Source organism: Phyllobates terribilis, unplaced genomic scaffold (assembly GCF_046119375.1).
Source record: "Phyllobates terribilis strain yellow unplaced genomic scaffold, ASM4611937v1 Scaffold_2__4_contigs__length_985480577, whole genome shotgun sequence".
NCBI classification, from domain to species: domain Eukaryota; kingdom Metazoa; phylum Chordata; class Amphibia; order Anura; family Dendrobatidae; genus Phyllobates; species Phyllobates terribilis.
Window position 1 is genome coordinate 784919130 of NW_027362762.1, and position 21492 is coordinate 784940621.

The 21492-nt window shown below is 45.3% G+C and overlaps 1 protein-coding gene across 1 annotated transcript in view; it reads right to left on the reverse strand.

The window, feature by feature from the left end:
• IL1RAPL1 (interleukin 1 receptor accessory protein like 1) overlaps positions 1 to 21492 on the reverse strand; it is a 2084623-nt gene that overhangs the window by 126460 nt on the left and 1936671 nt on the right. The window contains exon 7 of the mRNA XM_073667404.1: positions 10646 to 10778. Coding sequence (XP_073523505.1) covers positions 10646 to 10778 — 133 coding nt within the window. The remainder of the gene's footprint in view (positions 1 to 10645; positions 10779 to 21492) is intronic.

The window sequence follows — 21492 nt, forward strand, 5'->3', positions numbered from 1 at the left end:
TGAAAAAATATTGGGCTTCTAGCTGTGTGTGGGACTTGTTCTATTAATCCATCTATACAGACCTCCATCAGGTTGCAAACTGAATATAATTTTTTTCTTCATCTAGCTCTGAAAAAATAGTTGGCCTTCTAGCAGTGTGTGGGACTTTCTCTATTAGTCCATCTATACTGACCTCCATCAGGTTGCAAATTAAAAATAATTTTTATCTGCATCTAGCTCAAAAAATATTTGGCCTTCTAGCAGTGTGTGGGACTTTCTCTATTAGTCCATCTATACTGACCTCCATCAGGTTGCAAATTAAAAATAATTTTTATCTGCATCTACCTCTGAAAAAATATTTGGGCTTCTAGCTGTGTGTGGGACTTGTTCTATTAGTCCATCTATACTGACCTCCATCAGGTTGCAAACTGAATATAATTTTTTTCTGCATCTAGCTCTGAAAAAATATTTGGCCTTCTAGTAGTGTGTGGGACTTTCTCTATTAGTCCATCTATACTGACCTCCATCAGGTTGCAAATTAAAAATAATTTTTATCTGCATCTAGCTCTGAAAAAATATTTGGCCTTCTAGCAGTGTGTGGGACTTTCTCTATTAGTCCATCTATACTGACCTCCATCAGGTTGCAAATTAAAAATAATTTTTATCTGCATCTACCTCTGAAAAAATATTTGGGCTTCTAGCTGTGTGTGGGACTTGTTCTATTAATCTATCTATACTGACCTCCATCAGGTTGCAAACTGAATATAATTTTTTTCTGCATCTAGCTCTGAAAAAATATTTGGCCTTCTAGCAGTGTGTGGGACTTTCTCTATTAGTCCATCTATACTGACCTCCATCAGGTTGCAAATTAAAAATAATTTTTATCTGCATCTAGCTCTGAAAAAATATTTGGCCTTCTAGCAGTGTGTGGGACTTTCTCTATTAGTCCATCTATACTGACCTCCATCAGGTTGCAAATTAAAAATAATTTTTATCTGCATCTACCTCTGAAAAAATATTGGGCTTCTAGCTGTGTGTGGGACTTGTTCTATTAATCCATCTATGCAGACCCCCATCAGGTTGCAAACTGAATATAATTTTTTTTTGCATCTAGCTCTGAAAAAATATTTGGCCTTCTAGCAGTGTGTGGGACTTGTTCTATTAGTCCACCTATACTGACCTCCATCAGGTTGCAAATTCAAAATAATTTTTTGTCTGCATCTAGCTCTGAAAAAATATTTGGCCTTCTAGCAGTGTGTGGGACTTTCTCTATTAGTCCATCTATACTGACCTCCATCAGGTTGCAAACTGAATATATTTTTTTTCTGCATCTACCTCTGAAAAAATATTTGGGCTTCTAGCTGTGTGTGGGACTTGTTTTATTAGTCCATCTATACTGACCTCCATCAGGTTGCAAATCGAATATAATTTTTTTCTCCATCTAACCCAGCCAATAGTTTTGGCCTAATACCACAGTTTGGCCATTCAGCTCTGCTCGGTTCCCATCCATTGTTTTTTTGTTCAAACAACTCCAGAGTTGTGAATTAGTTAACCACCAAAATGAGTGGAAAAAGGCCTGCTGCTGGTGGAAAGGGGAATAGGCGTGTTGGGAAGGGGAAAAAAGGTTGTGTCCGTGGGGTAGGTGTTAAAGCAACAGTAACATCTGCAGAAGAAAGACCATCTTCCAGCCAAACTAAAATGTCTACTTCTTTTAGCGGACAATGTGATAAGATCCCTTTCTTACGGCGACGCCAATCGCTACAAATTCCAGATGAGGCACAAAAACAGCAGGTGCTTCAACGGATATCAAGTGCTCCTTTAAGTGGGCTCTCCTCCACATCAACTTCAACATCACAAATACTCCAGTCCTCAAAGGTGTCACCCCAATCGCACTTGCGTCCTCACAGCTCCCAAATCTCCAGCTGCCCGTCTGAGTATGAGGTAGAACAGATGGTTGAGTCTGCAGAGCTGTTTACTCATACTATAGCCTGGGAATCAGAGGTCGACTCCAGCGCTTCTGTGAATCCAGACGAGGAAATGATCTGCACTGATGCCCAGAATCTTTATGAGTCAGATCCAGGACCAGACGCAGAAGGTTCTGACCATAATGTAGACCCTCATTCCCAAACTGTAACTCCTGTTGGTGGAGACAATGAGGAAGACGATGATGAGACTCAAATACCTGATTGGAGCGACAACTTTAGTTTTTTGTCAGGGCAGGAACAGGTTGGCTCTGAGGACGACGGGTGTGATAACGCACAGGGTGATGATGATGAGGTTGGAGATCCCACTTACTGTCAACCCACAGTCAGCCAAGAGATGAGGTCAGCAGAGGAGGTGGAGGAAGATGCTAGTGACGACGAGGTCAGGTTGCGCCTTCCTGGACAGAGACGTAGTACTGGAAGCACGTCAACAACTGCATCCTCAAACACAACTCTGCCTCTCACCACAAGTCGTGGTGGCTCTTCAGGTCGCATGGGTGCTAAGCCTTGCATAGCCTGGGCATTTTTTCAGATCGATAAAGATGACCCAACTCATGTTATCTGTAACATTTGTCAGCAAAAGCTAAGTAGAGGCCAAAAAATACATAGTTTGAGTACTTCATGCATGAACCGGCACATGGACATGAAGCATAAGTTGCAGTGGGAAGCTCAGTGTGCTAAAATGCGGCCTAGCCGGCCGGGCCAACCACCGTCTGCCATATCTTGTGCATCCCCGGCCTCTTCATCCTCTGTGACTGGGGGGACAGCAGTCACACCTGTTTTCTGGCGCAGACCTGCCACCTCTTTACCCGCAACAGCCAGCATGATTGGCAGGTCATCATTTTCTTTGGAGGTGGTAACACCAGCTGTTGTTGAGCGCTGTTCGACATCGATAGCACCAACTTTGGATCAAGGCAACCTAACATGTTCGCCTGCATCTTCCTCACAGACCGGCAGTTTGCCGGGGAAACCCTTATCAACCCCGTCTAAGCACAATAGCCAGCCCTCGGTCCCTCAGATGTGGACAAGTAAAAGACCATTTCCTCCTAGCCATGAGAAAGCTAAGAGGTTGAATTTCACCATCTGCAAGCTCTTGGCTACAGAAATGCTGCCTTTCCGCCTGGTGGACACAGAGGATTTTCGAGACCTTATGTCCGTCGCAGTGCCCCAGTACCAGATGCCCAGTCGGCACTACTTCTCAAAGAAAGGTGTGCCTGCGCTCCACCAGCATGTCGCACACAACATCACCGCTTCTTTGAGAAACTCTGTGTGTGACAGGGTGCATTTCACCACAGACACTTGGACGAGTAGGCATGGACAGGGGCGTTACATGTCGCTGACTGGGCACTGGGTAACTATGGTGACAGCAGGACAAGGGGCTGCTGTCCAAGTCTTGCCGTCCCCACGAGTTGTGTGTCAATCCTCTTTATGTCAAAGTTCCTCCACTGCTTCTGCCTCCTCAACCTTCTCTCGGTCTTTCACCTGCACCCAAAGCCTGTCTGGTCATGCCACAAGCTTTCTAACTGCGCAGAAGGGATCCTGCACACCTCCTTACTATGCTGGCAGTAGGGCTCAACGTCATCAGGCAGTTTTTACTTTGAAATGTCTGGGAAATGTGAGTCACACAGCTGAGGAGTTGTGGTCAGCTCTGGAGAACCAATTTCATGAATGGTTGTCTCCACTGGACCTGAAACCAGGGAAGGCCGTGTGCGACAATGCTGCAAACCCGGGTGCGGCCCTTCGCCGGGGCAATATCACTCACGTGCCTTGTATGGCTCACGTGTTGAACCTGGTTGTCCAGCAATTTTTAGCCCACTATCCCAGACTAGATGGCCTTCTGCAGAGGGCACGGTCGCTATGTGCTCACTTCCGCCGTTCGCATCCCGCAGCTCAGCGACTTACATCTCTACAGAAGTCGTTGGGCCTGCCACTTCACCGGCTAAAATGCGATGTGCCTACCCGGTGGAATTCAACTCTGCACATGTTGCAGCGACTGTGGCAGCACCGACAAGCCCTGGTGAAATACGTTCTGACGTATAGCCTGGGCCACCGAGATCCAGAGGTGGGGCAAATCACGCTGGAGGAGTGGTCTCAGATCAGGGACCTATGCACCCTTCTGCACAGTTTTGAAATGGCGACGAAGATGTTTAGTGCTGACGATGCCATTATCAGCATGACTATTCCGGTGATTTACATGCTGGAGCACATGTTAAACAGAATTCGGAGTCAGGTGGTGGCACAAGAGGAGGTGGAGGAAGTAGAGGAGGAGGAGTTGTATGCGGAAGGGCTAACATCTGCAAGGTCCAGACGGTCGGCAGCACCAAGGCGGCAGGCATGTGAGGGTGGGGGAGATGGTTTTACCAGGGCGCATGGTAGCAGCCAAACTAGTGAGGACGGTGCAGGAGCCCAGGAAGAAGTGGAGGACGAACTGATGGAAGACTCATCAGATGAGGGAGACCTTGATCACATTTCTGTTGTGCAAGGTTGGGGGGAGAGGACAGAGGAAGGAAGCATGATTGTTACCTCGTCACCAACACAACAGGGACTTGGTGCTCCTGGATGCGCAACACACATGAGTGCCTTCTTGCTGCACTACCTGCAACATGACTCTCGAATTGTGAGAATTAGAAATAATCCTGACTACTGGGTTGCCAGATTGTTAGATCCCCGGTACAAAAGTAAATTTGCAGAAATTATTCCTGCCATAGAAAGGGATGCACGCATGCAGGAGTATCAGCAGAGACTGTTGCAGAATCTTACATGTGCTTTTCCACAAAACACCAGAGGTGCACGTAGTGAATCTCACAGTTCCAACTTGCCAACCGTGGGACCGTCAAGTGTTCAGCACTCAAACCGTAACAGAACCACAGTATCTGCTGGTAACATCAATTTTGCGGAATCTTTTCACCACTTTTTTAGCCCATCCTTTGCAAGGCCACAGGAGACAAGAAGTCTGACACATAGTCAACGCCTAGAGACGATGGTACAGGAGTATCTCCAAGTAAACATTGAAGCCATGACTGTGTCACTGGACCCTTGCTCTTTTTGGGCTTCCAATCTGGATAAATGGCCGGAGCTAGCCACTTACGCCTTGGAGATCTTGTCATGCCCCGCAGCCAGCATTCTGTCTGAACGTGTGTTCAGCGCTGCTGGTGGTGTGCTGACAGATAAGTGCACGCGGCTCTCCACTGATAATGTAGACAGACTCACGTTCATAAAGATGAACAAATCATGGATCCGAAATGACTTTTCTACCCCTGTGTCATCCTGGGGAGAGTAAAAGCTTGACGATTGGTTAAAATCACCCTACCAACCGTTTTAAGCTTTCAAATTACTAATCATGTTTATCTGTATCTTGGCTGGAAAATAATTTGGGCTTTGTAGCAGTGTGCAGCACTGATTCTATTAGGCTATCTATAATAAGCTCCACCAGATTTAAAATTACTAATCATGTTTATCTGTATCTTGGCTGGAAAATAATTTGGGCTTTGTAGCAGTGTGCAGCACTGATCCTATTAGGCCATCTATACTAAGCTCCACCAGATTTAAAATTAATAATAATTTTTAGCTGCATCTAGCCCGGAAAATAATTTTGGGGCTCCGAGATGCGCAAGACACATAAGTGCCTTCTTGCTGCACTACCTGCAACATGACCCTCATATTGTCAGAATTCGAAGTAATCATGACTACTGGGTTGCCACACTCTTAGATCCCCCAAACTTTTCGATCAACCTTTTCATTTTAATAAAGACCAAAAAAATGGTCATTTTTGAAATTATAAGCATTAGCAGGTTATTAGAAACTGAAATCAAACAGTTTTCAACTCAAAACTTTATTCTAGGTGATGTTACATTTTCACATAGGACCCCTTGTTCGAAAGGAGCTTCTGAACTCTCTCGTCCATTGAATTTGTCAGGTTTTGGATGGTTTCTGCTTCAATTGTTTTGCATGAGGACAGAATACCCTCCCAGAGGTGTTGCTTAGATGTGAACTGCCTCCCGCCATCATAGACACTCCTTTTGATGATGCTCCAGAGGTTCTGAATGGGGTAGAGGTCAGGGGAGCATGGGGGTCACACCATAAGTTTGTCCCCTTTTATGCCCATATCAGCCAGAGATGCAGATGTTTTATGTGCAGCATGAGATGGTGCATTATCATGCAAAAAAATGATCTTGCTGTGAAATTCACGGTTCTTCTTCTTGAACCATGGCAGGAAGTGCTGTTTGAGAAAATCCACATATGTTATGGAGTTCATATTTAGCGCCTTCAGGGATCCTAAAGGGGCCGACAATCTCTCTCCCCATGATTCCAGCCCAAAACATTACTCCACCTCCTCCTTGTTGGCGCTGTAGCCGTGTTTGCGTGGGGTGTCCATCAACCAGCCATCCTCCACTCCATCCATCTGGACCATCGAGCACTGCACGGCACTCATCCGTGAACAAAACAGTTTTGAAATCAGTCTTCATGTAATGTTTAGCCCACTGGAGCCGTTTCTGCTTGTGTGAAGTGGATAGAGGAGGTCGACAGGATGGCGTATGCACAGCTGCAAACCTCTGAAGGACCCTGCATCTTGTTGTTCGGGGGACGTTGGAGGCAGCAGCAGCTTCAAAAACTTGTCTGCTGCTATGACAAGGCTTTTTTGCCGCTGCTCTTTTAACCTGACGTAATTGCCTGTAGGAAAGAGTCCTCAATTTGCCCTTATAAGCACGCACACGTGTGTACTGTGAATCAGCTACATACTTCTTGATTGCCAAGACACTTCATCCTGATCATCGCACAATGTTGATTGTAGTCATGCCTTGACCTAAACACTCCACAATTTGTTGCTTCTCAGCAGCCGACACATCCTTTTTCTTTCCCATTTTGGCAGAAAATGTAGGCTGCTTAATAATGTGAGACAGCCTTCTTAAGTAGTCTTGCCTTTCATTGGACACACCTGCCAAACTAATTAGCACAGGTGTCTGCAATTGCTTACAGTGATATAAAGAGCCCTGACACACATCAACATCAATGAGTTTAACTGACAAACAAACAAATTCTTCCCTTATCACTCCTAAACACTTTTTGCATAATAATTTGGAACACAGTGTACATGTGCTTTTCCACAAAACACCAGTGGTTCACGTAGTGAATCTTACAGTTCTAACTTGCCAACCGTGGTCTGTATGGACTTGTTCAATAAAGGGCCCAAAATTAAGATAATATAGATGGGAGAGGTCTCTATGAATAGGAATTCCTAAGTATTTGATACCCTGTGAGGGCCAGGCAAAGGGAAAGTTGGACTGGATGGAATCCTATATGGATTTGGGGAGGGAGACATCGAGGGCCTCAGACTTCGCTGCATTGATTTTACAATTTGACCATGTAACAAAGTGATCTATTTCAGCCATAACAGCATGGATGGATATATGTGATTGAGTGATATATACTAGGACATCATCAGCAAATAGAGAGCACTTGTACTCGGTGCCTCCCACCTCAATCCACCTAATATTGGGGTTATGGCGAATTGATGAGAGCAGGTGCTCCGTCACTAGGATGTATAAGAGAGGGGACAGAGGACATCCCTGCCTTGTCCCATTGGTGATCGTGAAAGGTGATGAAAATGTTCTGATGCACCCCCTGGGCCTTGAGACACCCGGAGCCGGACCCTTTTTGGTGGATGCTGGTGGTTGTAGTCTTCGTGGCGGCGACCCGGTTCCGTGGCTCAGGGTGGTCAAACCAGTGGCGGAACTATTTATGTGGTTTTGATGTTTAAATGTCCGACTACGCCACCCGTGGATTGCGGTCAGAGTGAACCACCGCTGCAGGGAAGACCGCTGAGGCTGGTGTTGTGGGTGCAGCAGAGCATAGCATAACTCCCCACGGGAGGAGTATAGCCTCAGGGCAGTGTATGCGGAGTATGGGGGTGATGGTGCAGGGCAGCAGCAGTAACGACACGGAGTCAGTGATGCAGTCCAGGGCTTTTACTCACAGTTCTTATTATCCAGACCACGTCTGCAGGTAACGGCTGCCCATGTCGTACTGTGCTCACCAGGTGAGGGGCTCAGACAACTCCCAGATAACTTTGGAGCACTTCACAGGACCCCCTTTGTGTGTCCTTTGTCTGGCCTTTCTTACCAACCCTTCTGTCCGGCTGCCTCGGGCCTCCTCTTGGTAAACTTGGCGCCAGTTTCCCTGACCCTATGTGGTGCCTTCCTAGCGGGTGTAGCGAGGGGCTGCGCCACATAAAATGTCAGAGCCTCCGGTTTCTAGCTGAGGGTCGTTTCCTGCCTCCACTAGTTTCGGGGACCTGTCTCCCCCTTTGGCCTGACCCCTCCACGCAGGTGGATTCGGGCTTGCGGTGGCGACTCGCCCTTCCGCACCCCTGGGATCCCTTCATTCCTCATTCCTGGAGCCTTCTCCGCTCCTCTTCCTTCCTTCTCCCTCTTCCAGGCCTGGGCCTCTGTTACTAGGCCCGCCTCCAGAGCAGAGCTCATGCAGAGCCCCTGCTCCCTGCCACTTCTGCTCAGACTTCTCTGCACTGAACTAAGATGGTGCCCACCTTTTATACTCCCTTCTCAATGCACCCAGGAACTGCTTCCTCCCTGCTCCTGCACTACAGGGTTCCCCTTCCTCAGTGTTCCCTCCCTCCACTCCAGCCAGGGACAGGGACTGTCGTGCCCATCTCAGAGGCATATTGGTCGCCCTGCCCCACGGCAATGTGGTGTAATGCATGCAGGTGTCGGGTCCTGATCCACACTCCATCCTTACCTGAGAGTGAGATATCACACCTCTGGGTGAGGTGCAATACCTCTGTAGCAACCGAGCCCTCAGGGTGCTACAGTTCCATTTATCTTCAGCCTAGGTGACGTATTGTGATACAGGGCCGTGATTTTGGCTATAAAAGGGTCCCCTAGACCCCTACCCCAAGCTTTTTAAGAGAATCATATATGGCGTGCCAGGAGACTCTATGGAATGCTTTCTCAGCATCCAACGAGAGTATCTAATTACAAATTTTTAACTGCATCTAGCTCAGGAAATACTTTGTGCCTAGTAGCAGTGTCTGCTAGTCAGCGGATTATCCCGGCTGTTAAGCAAGCTACACCACCTGTAGTTTGGACACTTAATTTTTTCAAAGGAAATGCTTCGGGACCACGGGATACTCAGTGAAGAGCATCAGGAGGCACCCCAAGGCATAGGGGCTGGGACTGGCAGTAGGATGCCTTGCGGTGGACAGCCGAGCTCGATCCTTATAAAAGCTTTTTAACTGCAGCAGCTTTAGTGGACGCTACTGGAGCTGGAATTACGTGGCTGCTGGCATGAGACTTGCCCTCCAATAGATCCTTATAAATGGATTTAAAGTGTATTCATTCAAATTAGAGAGACAATTTAAATTAAAAAGCTTAGAGCTGCCTCCACCACAGGGGGGCTCGCTCGACCCACCAGCGGACAGGCACCAGTATTGGGAGAGGGGGGCTGGCCGTCAGGGTTCACCGCGGCTCTGGCACAAACCCGGCGACACGGAGGTGGCACGGGCAGGAGCGGACTGAACATGTCGGCTTCTCACTTTTTGGATTCTAGAAGGGCATGACATGCCTATATTTGTGTCTCCCCCTCCTTTTACTCCTCCACCTCTTTTCTTTTCGCATGACTATATGTACTTGTCACTTTTCCATGTGTTAGTTGTGTCTTCTGAGCAGTTTGTCAGCTTTTGGACACCTTTGAAGGTGTTTTCTATGTGTTTCTATGTGTTTTTGTTTGCCTGCCATTGGTTTTACCGGTGTTCGAAGGTGTTCGATGAACAGTTCGACGAACAGTTCGGCGAATACACGGGTGTTCGACGAACCGAACCGAACTCGAACACTACGGGGGTGGCTCAACACTAGTAGGGAGCTTCCATGTTTCCCAGAACGCCCCCTCTGACATCATTCGGGCACACCCAATCCCAGAGTTCTTTGCACTGGCCGTGATGTCAGTGGAGCCTGCAGTCACTTTCTGCGTGCCTCCACTGCCTCCAGCATGCACTTACAGACCAGGGAGGAGTGAAAGCAGGAGAAATGCAAAGCATTTTGTCACCGCTGCCCTTACATACAACTGAGCCCCCCTTGAACCACCGGATGGCGCCTCCAGGGACCTGAAGGCCGGCGCTACAGGCATACAGCCTGATCTTCCGACAACGTGACAGGCCTGGGTAAGAGAGTTTTCTTCCTTTCTCCTTCACTGCTCGCTTCCAGCAGTAGGTTCCCATCAAGGACAGGAAACCAACTGATGTGGGGGAGAGGTGACACCCTTTGATATCAGTAGGTTTCTTGTCCTTGGTGGGCGGATCCCTCTATTAGGTGTGCTGTCATGGGTGAAGGGAAAAGAATGATTTTTTCACAACAAAGCATCTGATATGAGCCATACAGGTATTTCTTTTTTCATCAGTCTATTATCTCTATGCCCAAATAAATAGGTTAGATAGATCAAATGTGGTGACAGACTCCCTTTAAGATCTTTTAATAGTCACTTGAATTCTCTGCTCAGTTAAAGTATACAACAAAACTTTATGTTTTGTCCTTTTTCTTGTTTGTGATATCTCTTGAAAAATAATGTAACATAATGTGGGCGAGCCACAACCAAATATTGATACAGGATCACATTATTTATGAAGTATTCTTTTTTCTCACTTTATAAAGAAAAATCACTTTGCTTTATATTACCTGATATCACTCTCTCTGACTCTCTTCTCATCCAAATCTTCAATAAATTTTTCTCCTTTCATCCAGTAAATTAATGGGCTGACTTCACCACTGTAGCCAAAGAAGGCTTTGCAGGTTAAATTAGCTGAGCTGCCTGTTGGAGAGAAACAAAAGAAGAATAAACATATAAATTGCTTCCTTTACCTAATCTTAAAGAATTCTAGAAAGCAGACATTGATCACAGTAATAAATTAGATAAATGAACAGTAGCACATTCCAAGTTGTTGCTTTTACCCTCTGTTCTGAGCTTTCCACTTTCTCCAGCATTCACTAAATGGAAGATTAAAGACTTCTTTCCACAACAATAAATAACATTTCCTTATATCCCCATTGAAGAATACATTTCCGCTGCCTTTAAATTCTATCAAGTCACTAAAATGTCTGTTTTTTAATACCAGATAATGCAAAGTAGTCCTTTATAGAAAGCTTCTTAAAGTAAAAGAAGGATACATAATTACTAGCTAATATCGGAGCAAGCATGTAATGTTACCAGTCCTTGCACACATGTAATTGATAAATTGGAATGTACTGTATCTGTTGAGGTCTATGAATTACTAACTCACCAGTAATCAAACAGATTAGACCATGGCATTGTACCCCATTGATTTTGAGTTTTCTTCAAGCAATGATAATGGTAGTTCAGTTTACATCAATGTTTCTGTAAAGCAATGGGAAGATATTTTTGTTTGGAGTAACCTTTTCAGGCTTAAAATGCATATGGGTTAAAGCTGATGTTCTGCTTCTCTCACCCTTTTTTCCACAGGGTTCTTATAGATTACACAGAACCGTAGAGACTTTATGATTGTCTAATACGCAGTGTGAGAGATTGGCTGATAATAATGTATCTGATTATTTTTTTTTTACTTTTAGTTACATCTAGAAATGAGCAAATTGAGGTTCCCTTGTCTGGCATCCAGCCTAATTCTCCTTGGCTGCTGGTTTTCACTTCTACACCTTAGAACCTTGGCTCGGCATCCCAGGCTCTTCTGACACCCACCAGTTTCCATGACATCATGATATTGAGTGAGGCTTAGTCACTAGGCTTCATGTGATGTCAAGACGTGCATCACTTTTCATCATCATTATATTGTGGGGCCTAGTAAGATTAAAACATAACCAGGATTATATCTTGGCAAGATGCTGGAGATTTCCTTTAAAAGAAAGTGCTTTTTTAAATATAGTTATCTTTTTATTGTTCTGTTCTTTTTTTGTTTATTTTTTACTTGTAATACGTTATGTTTATTTCATATTTATTATTTATTTTGGAAATTTTTCTATTTCTTCTTTCATATATTCCCTCTGACCTAAATTTAAGTTTGATCAGTGCCAGTAAGCATCACCATTTTTAATAAGCCTTCTAAGATAATACATCGGTTATAATCAAGATCCACCACCCACCAACCCTATCTCTTCCAACATTTCAAATTTGCGGAGAGGGGATGGGCAGAAGAAAGAGGACAGAGGAAGAGAGTGAGAAAAAATAGGGGTGTGAATATATTAACTTTTGTTTTTCATTTTCTACCCTGAGTCTTTCCAAAGACCCATTACAGAGTCAAGTTTCTTTCTATATTGGTCATCTTTCTATACAGCTGTTTCATAAACATTGATCTTTTTAATCAAGTTCCCCCAGTCAGATATTAATGGACAAGATTTAGACATCTGTGTGCTATTACGAAACTTTAAGAAATAGAATTATAAAAACATATTAGTTAAGATGTTTATTTTCCCCAAATACAGAAAAAGTCCCACGAGACCAATTATTATATTAAAGGGGTTGTCCGGTCAAAAGTGATAAGTTTGCAGTCACTCTGTGTTATGAATCTCCCCAGCGCAGGCACTGTAAGCTTCGGAGATTCGCCGGTATAAGACCTGAGACCGGAGGGTATTTATGCGGTATACATACCCCTGGCCAGTGGGCGTGGCCTCGCTCTCCACACACTTATATTGAGCGAGGCCAAGTCTTCTAGTCGGATGTGCCTACTGGCTGTCCATGTCACTAGACGGGGAATGGCCTCGCTCCATACAAATGTATGGAGCAAGGTGGCTTTCAATGGCTGAGTGACTGCAGACTTACTGTTTTTTCGGTTTATTATTATATTGGGGATTGATCTCACTTTTTTAGTGATATCTTTATAGGTGTATACCTTCCCAACATTGTCAATTTCTGTTTTTTCATTTTCACTTTTTTTCCTACCCTTCTTCCAAGCGATAAAACATTTTGATTTTTCTGTCCACATAGACATACAGTATGTGGGCTATATTTTTGTGGAATGACTTGCGCTTTTGATTGAACTATTCATTTTACCACATAGTGTATTGGAAAATGGGAAAAATATTCCAAGAATGGGGAAATTGTGAAGATAAAAACAGCAATCCTGACATTGTTTTTATAAATTGATTTTACAGCTTATATTGTATGGTACAAAGGGCCAGGCAATATGATTCTCCTCTTTAGTATGATTATGGCAATTTTAAACTTGTCCAGTTTTTTTCTTTATTTATTGGTGAAAAAAATTCAAAATGTTGTTATGATGGCCCGAGTTATCTTCGGATTTTTCTACTTTTTTACAGGGGACAATGACTTTAGTGGATTAGGTGTTAGGTGAGTACTTATGTTGTTTATTATTTTCTATTTTTTACAGGTGACAATGGCTATAGCGGATTAGGCGTTAGGTGAATATTTTTGTTGTTTATTATTTTCTATTTTTTGTACAGGGGACAATGGCTTCAGCAGATTAGGCATTAGGTGAGTATACTGTGTTTTTTATTTTTAAATAAATGATTAAAACCATGTGGACTTTTATTTCAAATAAAGTTTTTTTCTAGTCCATGTGTTTATTTCAAAACTTTTATTATGGGGTTAGTAAAAGGCATCTTATAGATGCCTCCATTACTAACCTGGGCTTCATTTCAGCTGCCAATACAAGGCTGACATGAACACCAACCCTATTACCCCACTTGCTACCACACCAGGGCAAGTGGGAAGAAAGAGGCTAAGCTCCAGATTTGGCGCATTATATGGATAAACCATTTCTGGGGCCGTTGAGGGCGGATAATATTAGCTTCGGGGGGTGGGTGGCCCATTTACTGGCTATTAATATCAGCTCACTGCTGTTTGTTTTGCCTTTGCTGGTTAGATTTTATAAGGAGAGGCTATATCATTTTTTTTCTGGTGTCCCCCTGTAATCGAGCCAATAAATGCTAAGCAAACAGCTGTAGGCTGTTATTAATAGTCAGGGAATATTTTTGGTAATGGCCCCTTCCCTGGCTAGTAATATCAGCCCCCAGCAGCCAGATTTCTCTCTGCTGGTTATGAAAATGACGCTGGAGCCCATGTCATTTTTTAATTTAATTCTTCATTTTATTTAATTTAAAAGAAATTCCATGCACACTGTGCTTGTTTTTGATGCTGCATGCACTCACCCGCAGCTTGTCCATTTCTGTAGTGAAGATGCAAGTCTCTGCTGCAGATTTTGACCGATTCAAATGTCATTACATGTGGTGGATCCACATGTACTGACAAAACAAGTTCTGCATTAGAACACAGCATTGTGGATGCAGCAAAAATATGCTGCGTCCAAAGTGCTGCTGGTTGGTGATCATTGGGAAGTACCAAAAGGCTAGCCAAATATCAGTAAGCTGTTATTAATAGCCAGGGAACATATTGAACTAATAGCTTCTTCCTAGACTAAAATAGCAGCCATCAGGTGCCCCAGAAATGGCACTTCATGTTTGAATAGGATTAGGGGTAATGGGATTAGGTGTCACTTACACTAAATCTCTAGGCTTAGTGATGAAGAGGTGTCAGCCAGACACCCTCATTACTTAACCTGTAAGTAAAGAGTTAAAGAAGCACACACCAAGAATAAAACACTTTATTTGAAATAAAACAGACACGTTCTTTAAGCATTTAAATTAACCAATATACTCACCCCATGTTAGGCATTGGGCGTTTGCTGGATTCAAAATGGGTTCAGAACTAGTGTTGAGCCACCCCCGTAGTGTTCGGGTTCGGTTCGGTTCGTCGAACACCGGGATGTTCGAGGAACTGTTCGTCGAACTGTTCGTCGAACACCTTAGAACACCGTCGAACACCGTTAAAACCAATGGCAGGCAAACAAAAACACACAGAAACACATAGAAAACACCTGCAAAGGTGTCCAAAAGCTGACAAACTGCTCAGAAGACACTCTGTTTAAAAAAGCCGGCCGGCAAATTCAGCAGCGGCATACACCGGTACCCGACAATTTAGACAAGAAGGAATAGAGCATCACACATAGATTAGATAGATAGAAACATGTCAGTCACACATATAAGAAGCACAGTGACAGTGTTGGTTACTGCATTTGTCATTTAGTGTAAAGGATTTATTAAAAAAAATATTAGTGTTTTCATGCACCGTCTCTTTAAAAAAGCCGGCCGGCAATTCAGCATCTGTACCCGACAATTTAGAACAGAAAGAATAGAGCTTCACACATAGATTAGATAGATAGAAACATGTCAGTCACATATATAATAAGTACAGTGATAGTGTTGCTTACTGTACTTGTCATTTAGTGTAAAGGATTTATTTAAAAAAATAATAGTGTTTTCATGCACTGTCTCTTTAAAAAAGCCGGCCGGCAATTCAGCAGCGGTACCCGACAATTTAGAACAGAAAGATAGAGCATCACACATAGATTAGATAGATAGAAACATGTCAGTCACATATATATGAAGTACAGTGATAGTGTTGGTTACTGTACTTGTCATTTAGTATTAAAATAAAGGATTTATTATTAAAAAAATTGGCGTGGGGTTCCCCTTAATTTTAGGCTCTAGCGGAGGTTAAGCAGACGGCTGGGGCAGATGTTTGAAGCCTGGGAAGGGGGTAATACCCACGGAGCTTCCCAGACTACTAATATCAGCCCCCAGCTGAATACATAGCCTTTACTAGCTATTAAAATGGGGGACCCCCCCAAAAAAATGACGTGGGGTCCCCCCTAATTTAATAGCTAGCAAAGGCTAGGCAGACAGCTGGGGGCTGATATTAATAGCCCAGGAAGGGAGCCATGAATATTGGCCCCCTCCCAGGCTAGAAACACCAGCCGTCAGCCGCCCCAGAAATGGCGCATTCATAGGATGCGCCAATTCTGGCACTTAGCCTCGCTCTTCCACGCTGCCCTGGTGCGGTGGCAGGGGGTAATAGGGTTGGGGTTGATGTCAGCTTATAATGCCAGCTGACATCAAGCCCAGGTTAGTAATGGAGAGGCGTCTATAAGACACCCCCATTACTAACCCCATAGTCAAAGTTAAAAAAACACAAACACCCAGAATAAAGTCCTTTAATTGAAATAAAGACACAATCCTTTATTGTTCTAAATTAAACCATACCTACCATCACGCCCATTCCAGCTGAAGCCAACGATCTCCTGCAATAAAAGAAAAATAATAAAGCAACCTCATCCTTACCTTTCCATGGTTCCCACGACAGCTTCAGCTCTGCTACATCGAGATGACAGGCTGGACCGCAGCAGAACGCCGCCATCCAGACTGTCATCCCGCAGACACTGAGAAGCGCAGGCTTGCTTGCGCTGCTCAGCGTCTCTCCGTGACGACATCCAGATGAGCCGAGTTCATGTCCAATGAACTCGGCTCACCTCATGCACGTCACTGACAGCGTGGGAAAATTCTCACGCTGAAGCGCTGATTGCAGGAGAATTTTCCCACGCTGTCAGTGACGTGCAGGAGGTGAGCTGAGTTCATTGGACATGAGCTCACCTCATGCACATCACTGACAGCGTGGGAGAATTCTCCTGCACTCAGCACTTCAGCGTGAGAATTTTCCCACGCTGTCAGTGACGTGCATGAGGTGAGCCGAGTTCATTGGACATGACCTCGGCTCATCTGGATGCCGTCACAGCGAGACAGTGAGGAGCGCAAGCATGCCTGCGCTTCTCAGTGTCTGCGGGATGACAGGCTGGATGGCAGCGTTCTGCTGCGGTCCAGCCAGTCATCTCGATGTAGCAGAGCTGAAGCTGTCGTGGGAACCATGGAAAGGTAAGGATGAGGTTGCTTTATTATTTTTCTTTTATTGCAGGAGATCGTTGGCTTCAGCTGGAATGGGTGTGATGGTAAGTATGGTTTAATTTAGAACAATAAAGAATTGTGTCTTTATTTCAATTAAAGGACTTTATTCTGGGTGTTGTGTTTTTTTTAAATAGTTTACTAGAAATTCATGGCGGTCATGTCTAATACTGGCGTGACCCCATGAATTTTGGGCTTGGGGCCAGCTGATAATACCAAGCTGGCCCTAACCCCTTTATTACCCAGTGAGCCACCGCACCAGGGCCCTGGATGAGTTGGGTACAGCGCCAGAAGATGGCGCTTCTATGAACGCGCCATTTTCCGGGGTGGCTGCGGACTGCAATTTGTAGCGGGGGGTGGGCCCAGAAAGCTTGGGCCTCCCTGCGCTGCAGATTCCAGCCCCCAGCTGCCTAGTTGTACCTGGCTGGACACAAAAATAGGGCGAAGCCCCACGTACTTTTTTTTTAATTATTTCATGAATTTCATGAAATAATTAAGAAAAAAAGGCCTTCCCTATATTGTTGTGTCCGGCCAGGTACAAATAGGCAGCTGGTGGTTGGGGGCAGCCCGTTCCTGCCTGCTGTACCTGGCTGGACACAAATATAGTGCGAAGCCCCACTTCAATTTTTTTTAATTATTTCATGAAATTCATGAAATAATTAAGAAAAAAGGGCTTCCCTATATTGTTGTGTCCGGCCAGGTACAAATAGGCAGCTGGTGGTTGGGGGCAGCCCGTTCCTGCCTGCTGTACCTGGCTGGACACAAATATAGTGCGAAGCCCCACTTCAATTTTTTTAAATTATTTCAGGAAATTCATGAAATAATTAAAAAAATATTGACGTGGGGCTTCGCACTATATTTGTGTCCAGTCAGGTGCAGCAGGCAGGAACGGGCTGCCCCCATCCACCAGCTGCCTATTTGTACCTGGCCGGACACAACAATATAGGGAAGCCCTTTTTTTCTTAATTATTTCATGAAATAATTTAAAGAAAATTGACGTGGGGCTTCGCCCTGTTTTTGTGTCCAGCCAGGTACAACTAGGCAGCTGGGGGCTGGAATCCGCAGCGCAGGGAGGCCCAAGCTTTCTGGGCCACCCCCGCTGCAAATTGCAGTCCACAGCCACCCCGGAAAATGGCGCGTTCATAGAAGCGCCATCTTCTGGCGCTGTACCCAACTCATCCAGGGCCCTGATGCGGTGGCTCACTGGGTAATAAAGGGGTTAGGGCCAGCTTGGCATTATCAGCTGGCCCTAAGCCCGAAATTCATGGGGTCACGCCAATATTAGACATGACCACCATGAATTTCTAGTAAAGTATTTAAAAAAAACACAACACCCAGAAAAAAGTCCTTTAATTGAAATAAACACACAATTCTTTATTGTTCTAAATTAAACCATACTTACCATCACGCCCATTCCAGCTGAAGCCAACGATCTCCTGAAATAAAAGAAAAATAATAAAGCAACATCATCCTTACCTTTCCATGGTTCCCATGACAGCTTCAGCTCTGCTACATCGAGATGACAGGCTGGACCGCAGCAGAACGCTGCCATCCAGCCTGTCATCCCGCAGACACTGAGAAGCGCAGGCTTGCTTGCGCTCCACAGTGTCTCTCTGTGAGGGCATCCAGATGAGCCGAGTTAATGTCCAATGAACTCGGCTCACCTCATGCACGTCACTGACAGCGTGGGAAAATTCTCCTGCACTCAGCGCTTCAGCGTGGGAGAATTCTCACACTGAAGCGCTGAGTGCAGGAGAATTCTCCCACGCTGTCAGTGACGTGCAGGAGGTGAGCTGAGTTCATTGGACATGAGCTCACCTTATGCACGTCACTGACAGCGTGGGAAAATTCTCCTGCACTCAGCGCTTCAGCGTGGGAGAATTCTCACGCTGAAGCGCTGAGTGCAGGAGAATTCTCCCACGCTGTCAGTGACGTGCAGGAGGTGAGCTGAGTTCATTGGACATGAGCTCACCTTATGCACGTCACTGACAGCGTGGGAGAATTCTCCTGCACTCACCGCTTCAGCGTGAGAATTTTCCCACGCTGTCAGTGACGTGCATGAGGTGAGCCGAGTTCATTGGACATGAACTCGGCTCATCTGGATGTCGTCACAGAGAGACGCTGAGCAGCGCAAGCAAGCCTGCGCTTCTCAGTGTCTGCGGGATGAGAGGCTGGATGGCAGCGTTCTGCTGCCGTCCAGCCTGTCATCTCGATGTAGCAGAGCTGAAGCTGTCGTGGGAACCATGGAAAGGTAAGGATGAGGTTGCTTTATTATTTTTCTTTTATTGCAGGAGATCGTTGGCTTCAGCTGGAATGGGCGTGACGGTAAGTATGGTTTAATTTAGAACAATAAAGGATTGTGTCTTTATTTCAATTAAAGGACTTTATTCTGGGTGTTTGTGTTTTTTTTAACTTTGACTATGGGGTTAGTAATGGGGGTGTCTTATAGACGCCTCTCCATTACTAACCTGGGCTTGATGTCAGCTGGCATTATAAGCTGACATCAACCCCAACCCTATTACCCCCTGCCACCGCACCAGGGCAGCGTGGAAGAGCGAGGCTAAGTGCCAGAATTGGCGCATCCTATGAATGCGCCATTTCTGGGGCGGCTGACGGCTGGTGTTTCTAGCCTGGGAGGGGGCCAATATTCATGGCTCCCTTCCTGGGCTATTAATATCAGCCCCTAGCTGTCTGCCTAGCCTTTGCTAGCTATTAAATTAGGGGGGACCCCACGTCATTTTTTTGGGGGGGTCCCCCATTTTAATAGCTAGTAAAGGCTATGTATTCAGCTGGGGGCTGATATTAGTAGCCTGGGAAGCTCCGTGGGTATTACCCCCTTCCCAGGTCTCAAACATCTGCCCCAGCCGTCTGCTTAACCTCCGCTAGAGCCTAAAATTAAGGGGAACCCCACGCCAATTTTTTTAATAATAAATCCTTTATTTTAATACTAAATGACAAGTACAGTAACCAACACTATCACTGTACTTCATATATATGTGACTGACATGTTTCTATCTATCTAATCTATGTGTGAAGCTCTATTCTGTCTGTTATAAATTGTCGGGTACCGCTGCTGAATTGCCGGCCGGCTTTTTTAAAGAGACGGTGCATGAAAACACTATTATTTTTTTTGATAAATCCTTTACGCTAAATGACAAGTACAGTAAGCAACACTATCACTGTACTTCATATATATGTGGCTGACATGTTTATATCTATCTAATCTATGTGTGAAGCTCTATTCTTTCGGTTCTAAATTGTCGGGTACAGGTGTATGCCGCTGCTGAATTGCCGGCTTTTCATGTTTCACTGTGAGCACTGTTCCCATCGATTTGGGCAATCACTGTAATGCCACAACCACCATGGCTGTGGCATTACAGTGAGTGGCGGACAATCCCTGCATGATTGGTGCTCTAAATAGCGCCAGACATGCAGGACACGCTTTTGGTGCACGAACAGTTATCGAACATAACCTCGAACAGCCGAATTTTTTGCAAATCGTTCGGGTTCGTCGAACAACTCGAACACCGCCCAAAACAGCTCAAATTTGAGATTGGCGAACAGTTCTAGTCGAACACCGCTCATCTCTATTCAGAACCATCAGTGGTTTCTGTGGTCACCCATTGCAGTCCAGCCAGGGCTGATGCTGCTCAGCATCGTCGTCAGTCCCAACGCCTAGCAGGTGCACGAGATGTACAATTTGTCTCTCCGGTCTTTGCTCCTAGCAACATAAATCGTAGGTTGCAGAGGGAAACAGGGCTGCTACAGCCTAAGTCCAGGATTCACTGCACTGAGCATGCCTGTGACATGGCGGACCGTGATTGGTGGTTTGGGAGTCAGCTGATCCGGTGACCTGGCACAGCCTGATTGGTCGTGGGTGACGTCACCAATAGTGCGACGGTGGGCAGGGCTTAATCTTTAAATAGCCCGCCCACAAACATGGCGGTGCGCTCTGATCATTGAGCTGTGATGGTGTTGTTGTGTGGATGCTTGGTGGTTTGGGCTCCACGTGTGCTTTAGCTTCTTTTAGGCAGGTTTAGCAGGGGATAGGCAGCCTTAGATGGAGGCAGGCGGGTAGCTTCATCTGATAGTCTGGCTCCGACAAAGGGGTCGCCATACACCCCGAGCAGTCTGCAGACGCCGTATTCCCGGCACCGCCTGTAAGCCACGAGGAGAGATACTCCTCAGTCCGGTAGCACACCGGCTTGGAGCACGTATATGCCGGCGTGTATCACACATGCATCCTAGCGCCTGTTGTGCAGTCCCTGTGCTGTAAACCGGGCTACAGATACATTATTTATCGCACATCTCTCGTGCAGTTATCGGAGATAGCGTGAATCCCTATTCCCCTTCCAGTGTGCAGTAACACGGAAGGGATTGTTATTTTAGTTGGTTGTTTTACACTCTTACCCGGAAGGTGTTCGGCCGCAGTCCTCCAGGCTGCATCGTGGACCCCGGATTCGGTTGCGTTCCATTATTTAATAAAGTTGTTTGCAACCGTCCCCTTTACACCCCAGGTCTGACGGTAATCCAAGGGTTAAAGCTTTCTTCCACATTTGTTTTTTCAAATATCTTTATTTAGCCCCAAAAAGCATTCATTGCTGTACTAAAACGCAGCAAAAAACGCATGCAAAAACGCATATTTTTTCTGCGGCATTTTTGCTGCCAAGAGATGCAAAAACCTTGCAGAAATTTCTGCAACCAAATACTCAACATGCGCACATAGCCTAAAGAATTGCTAC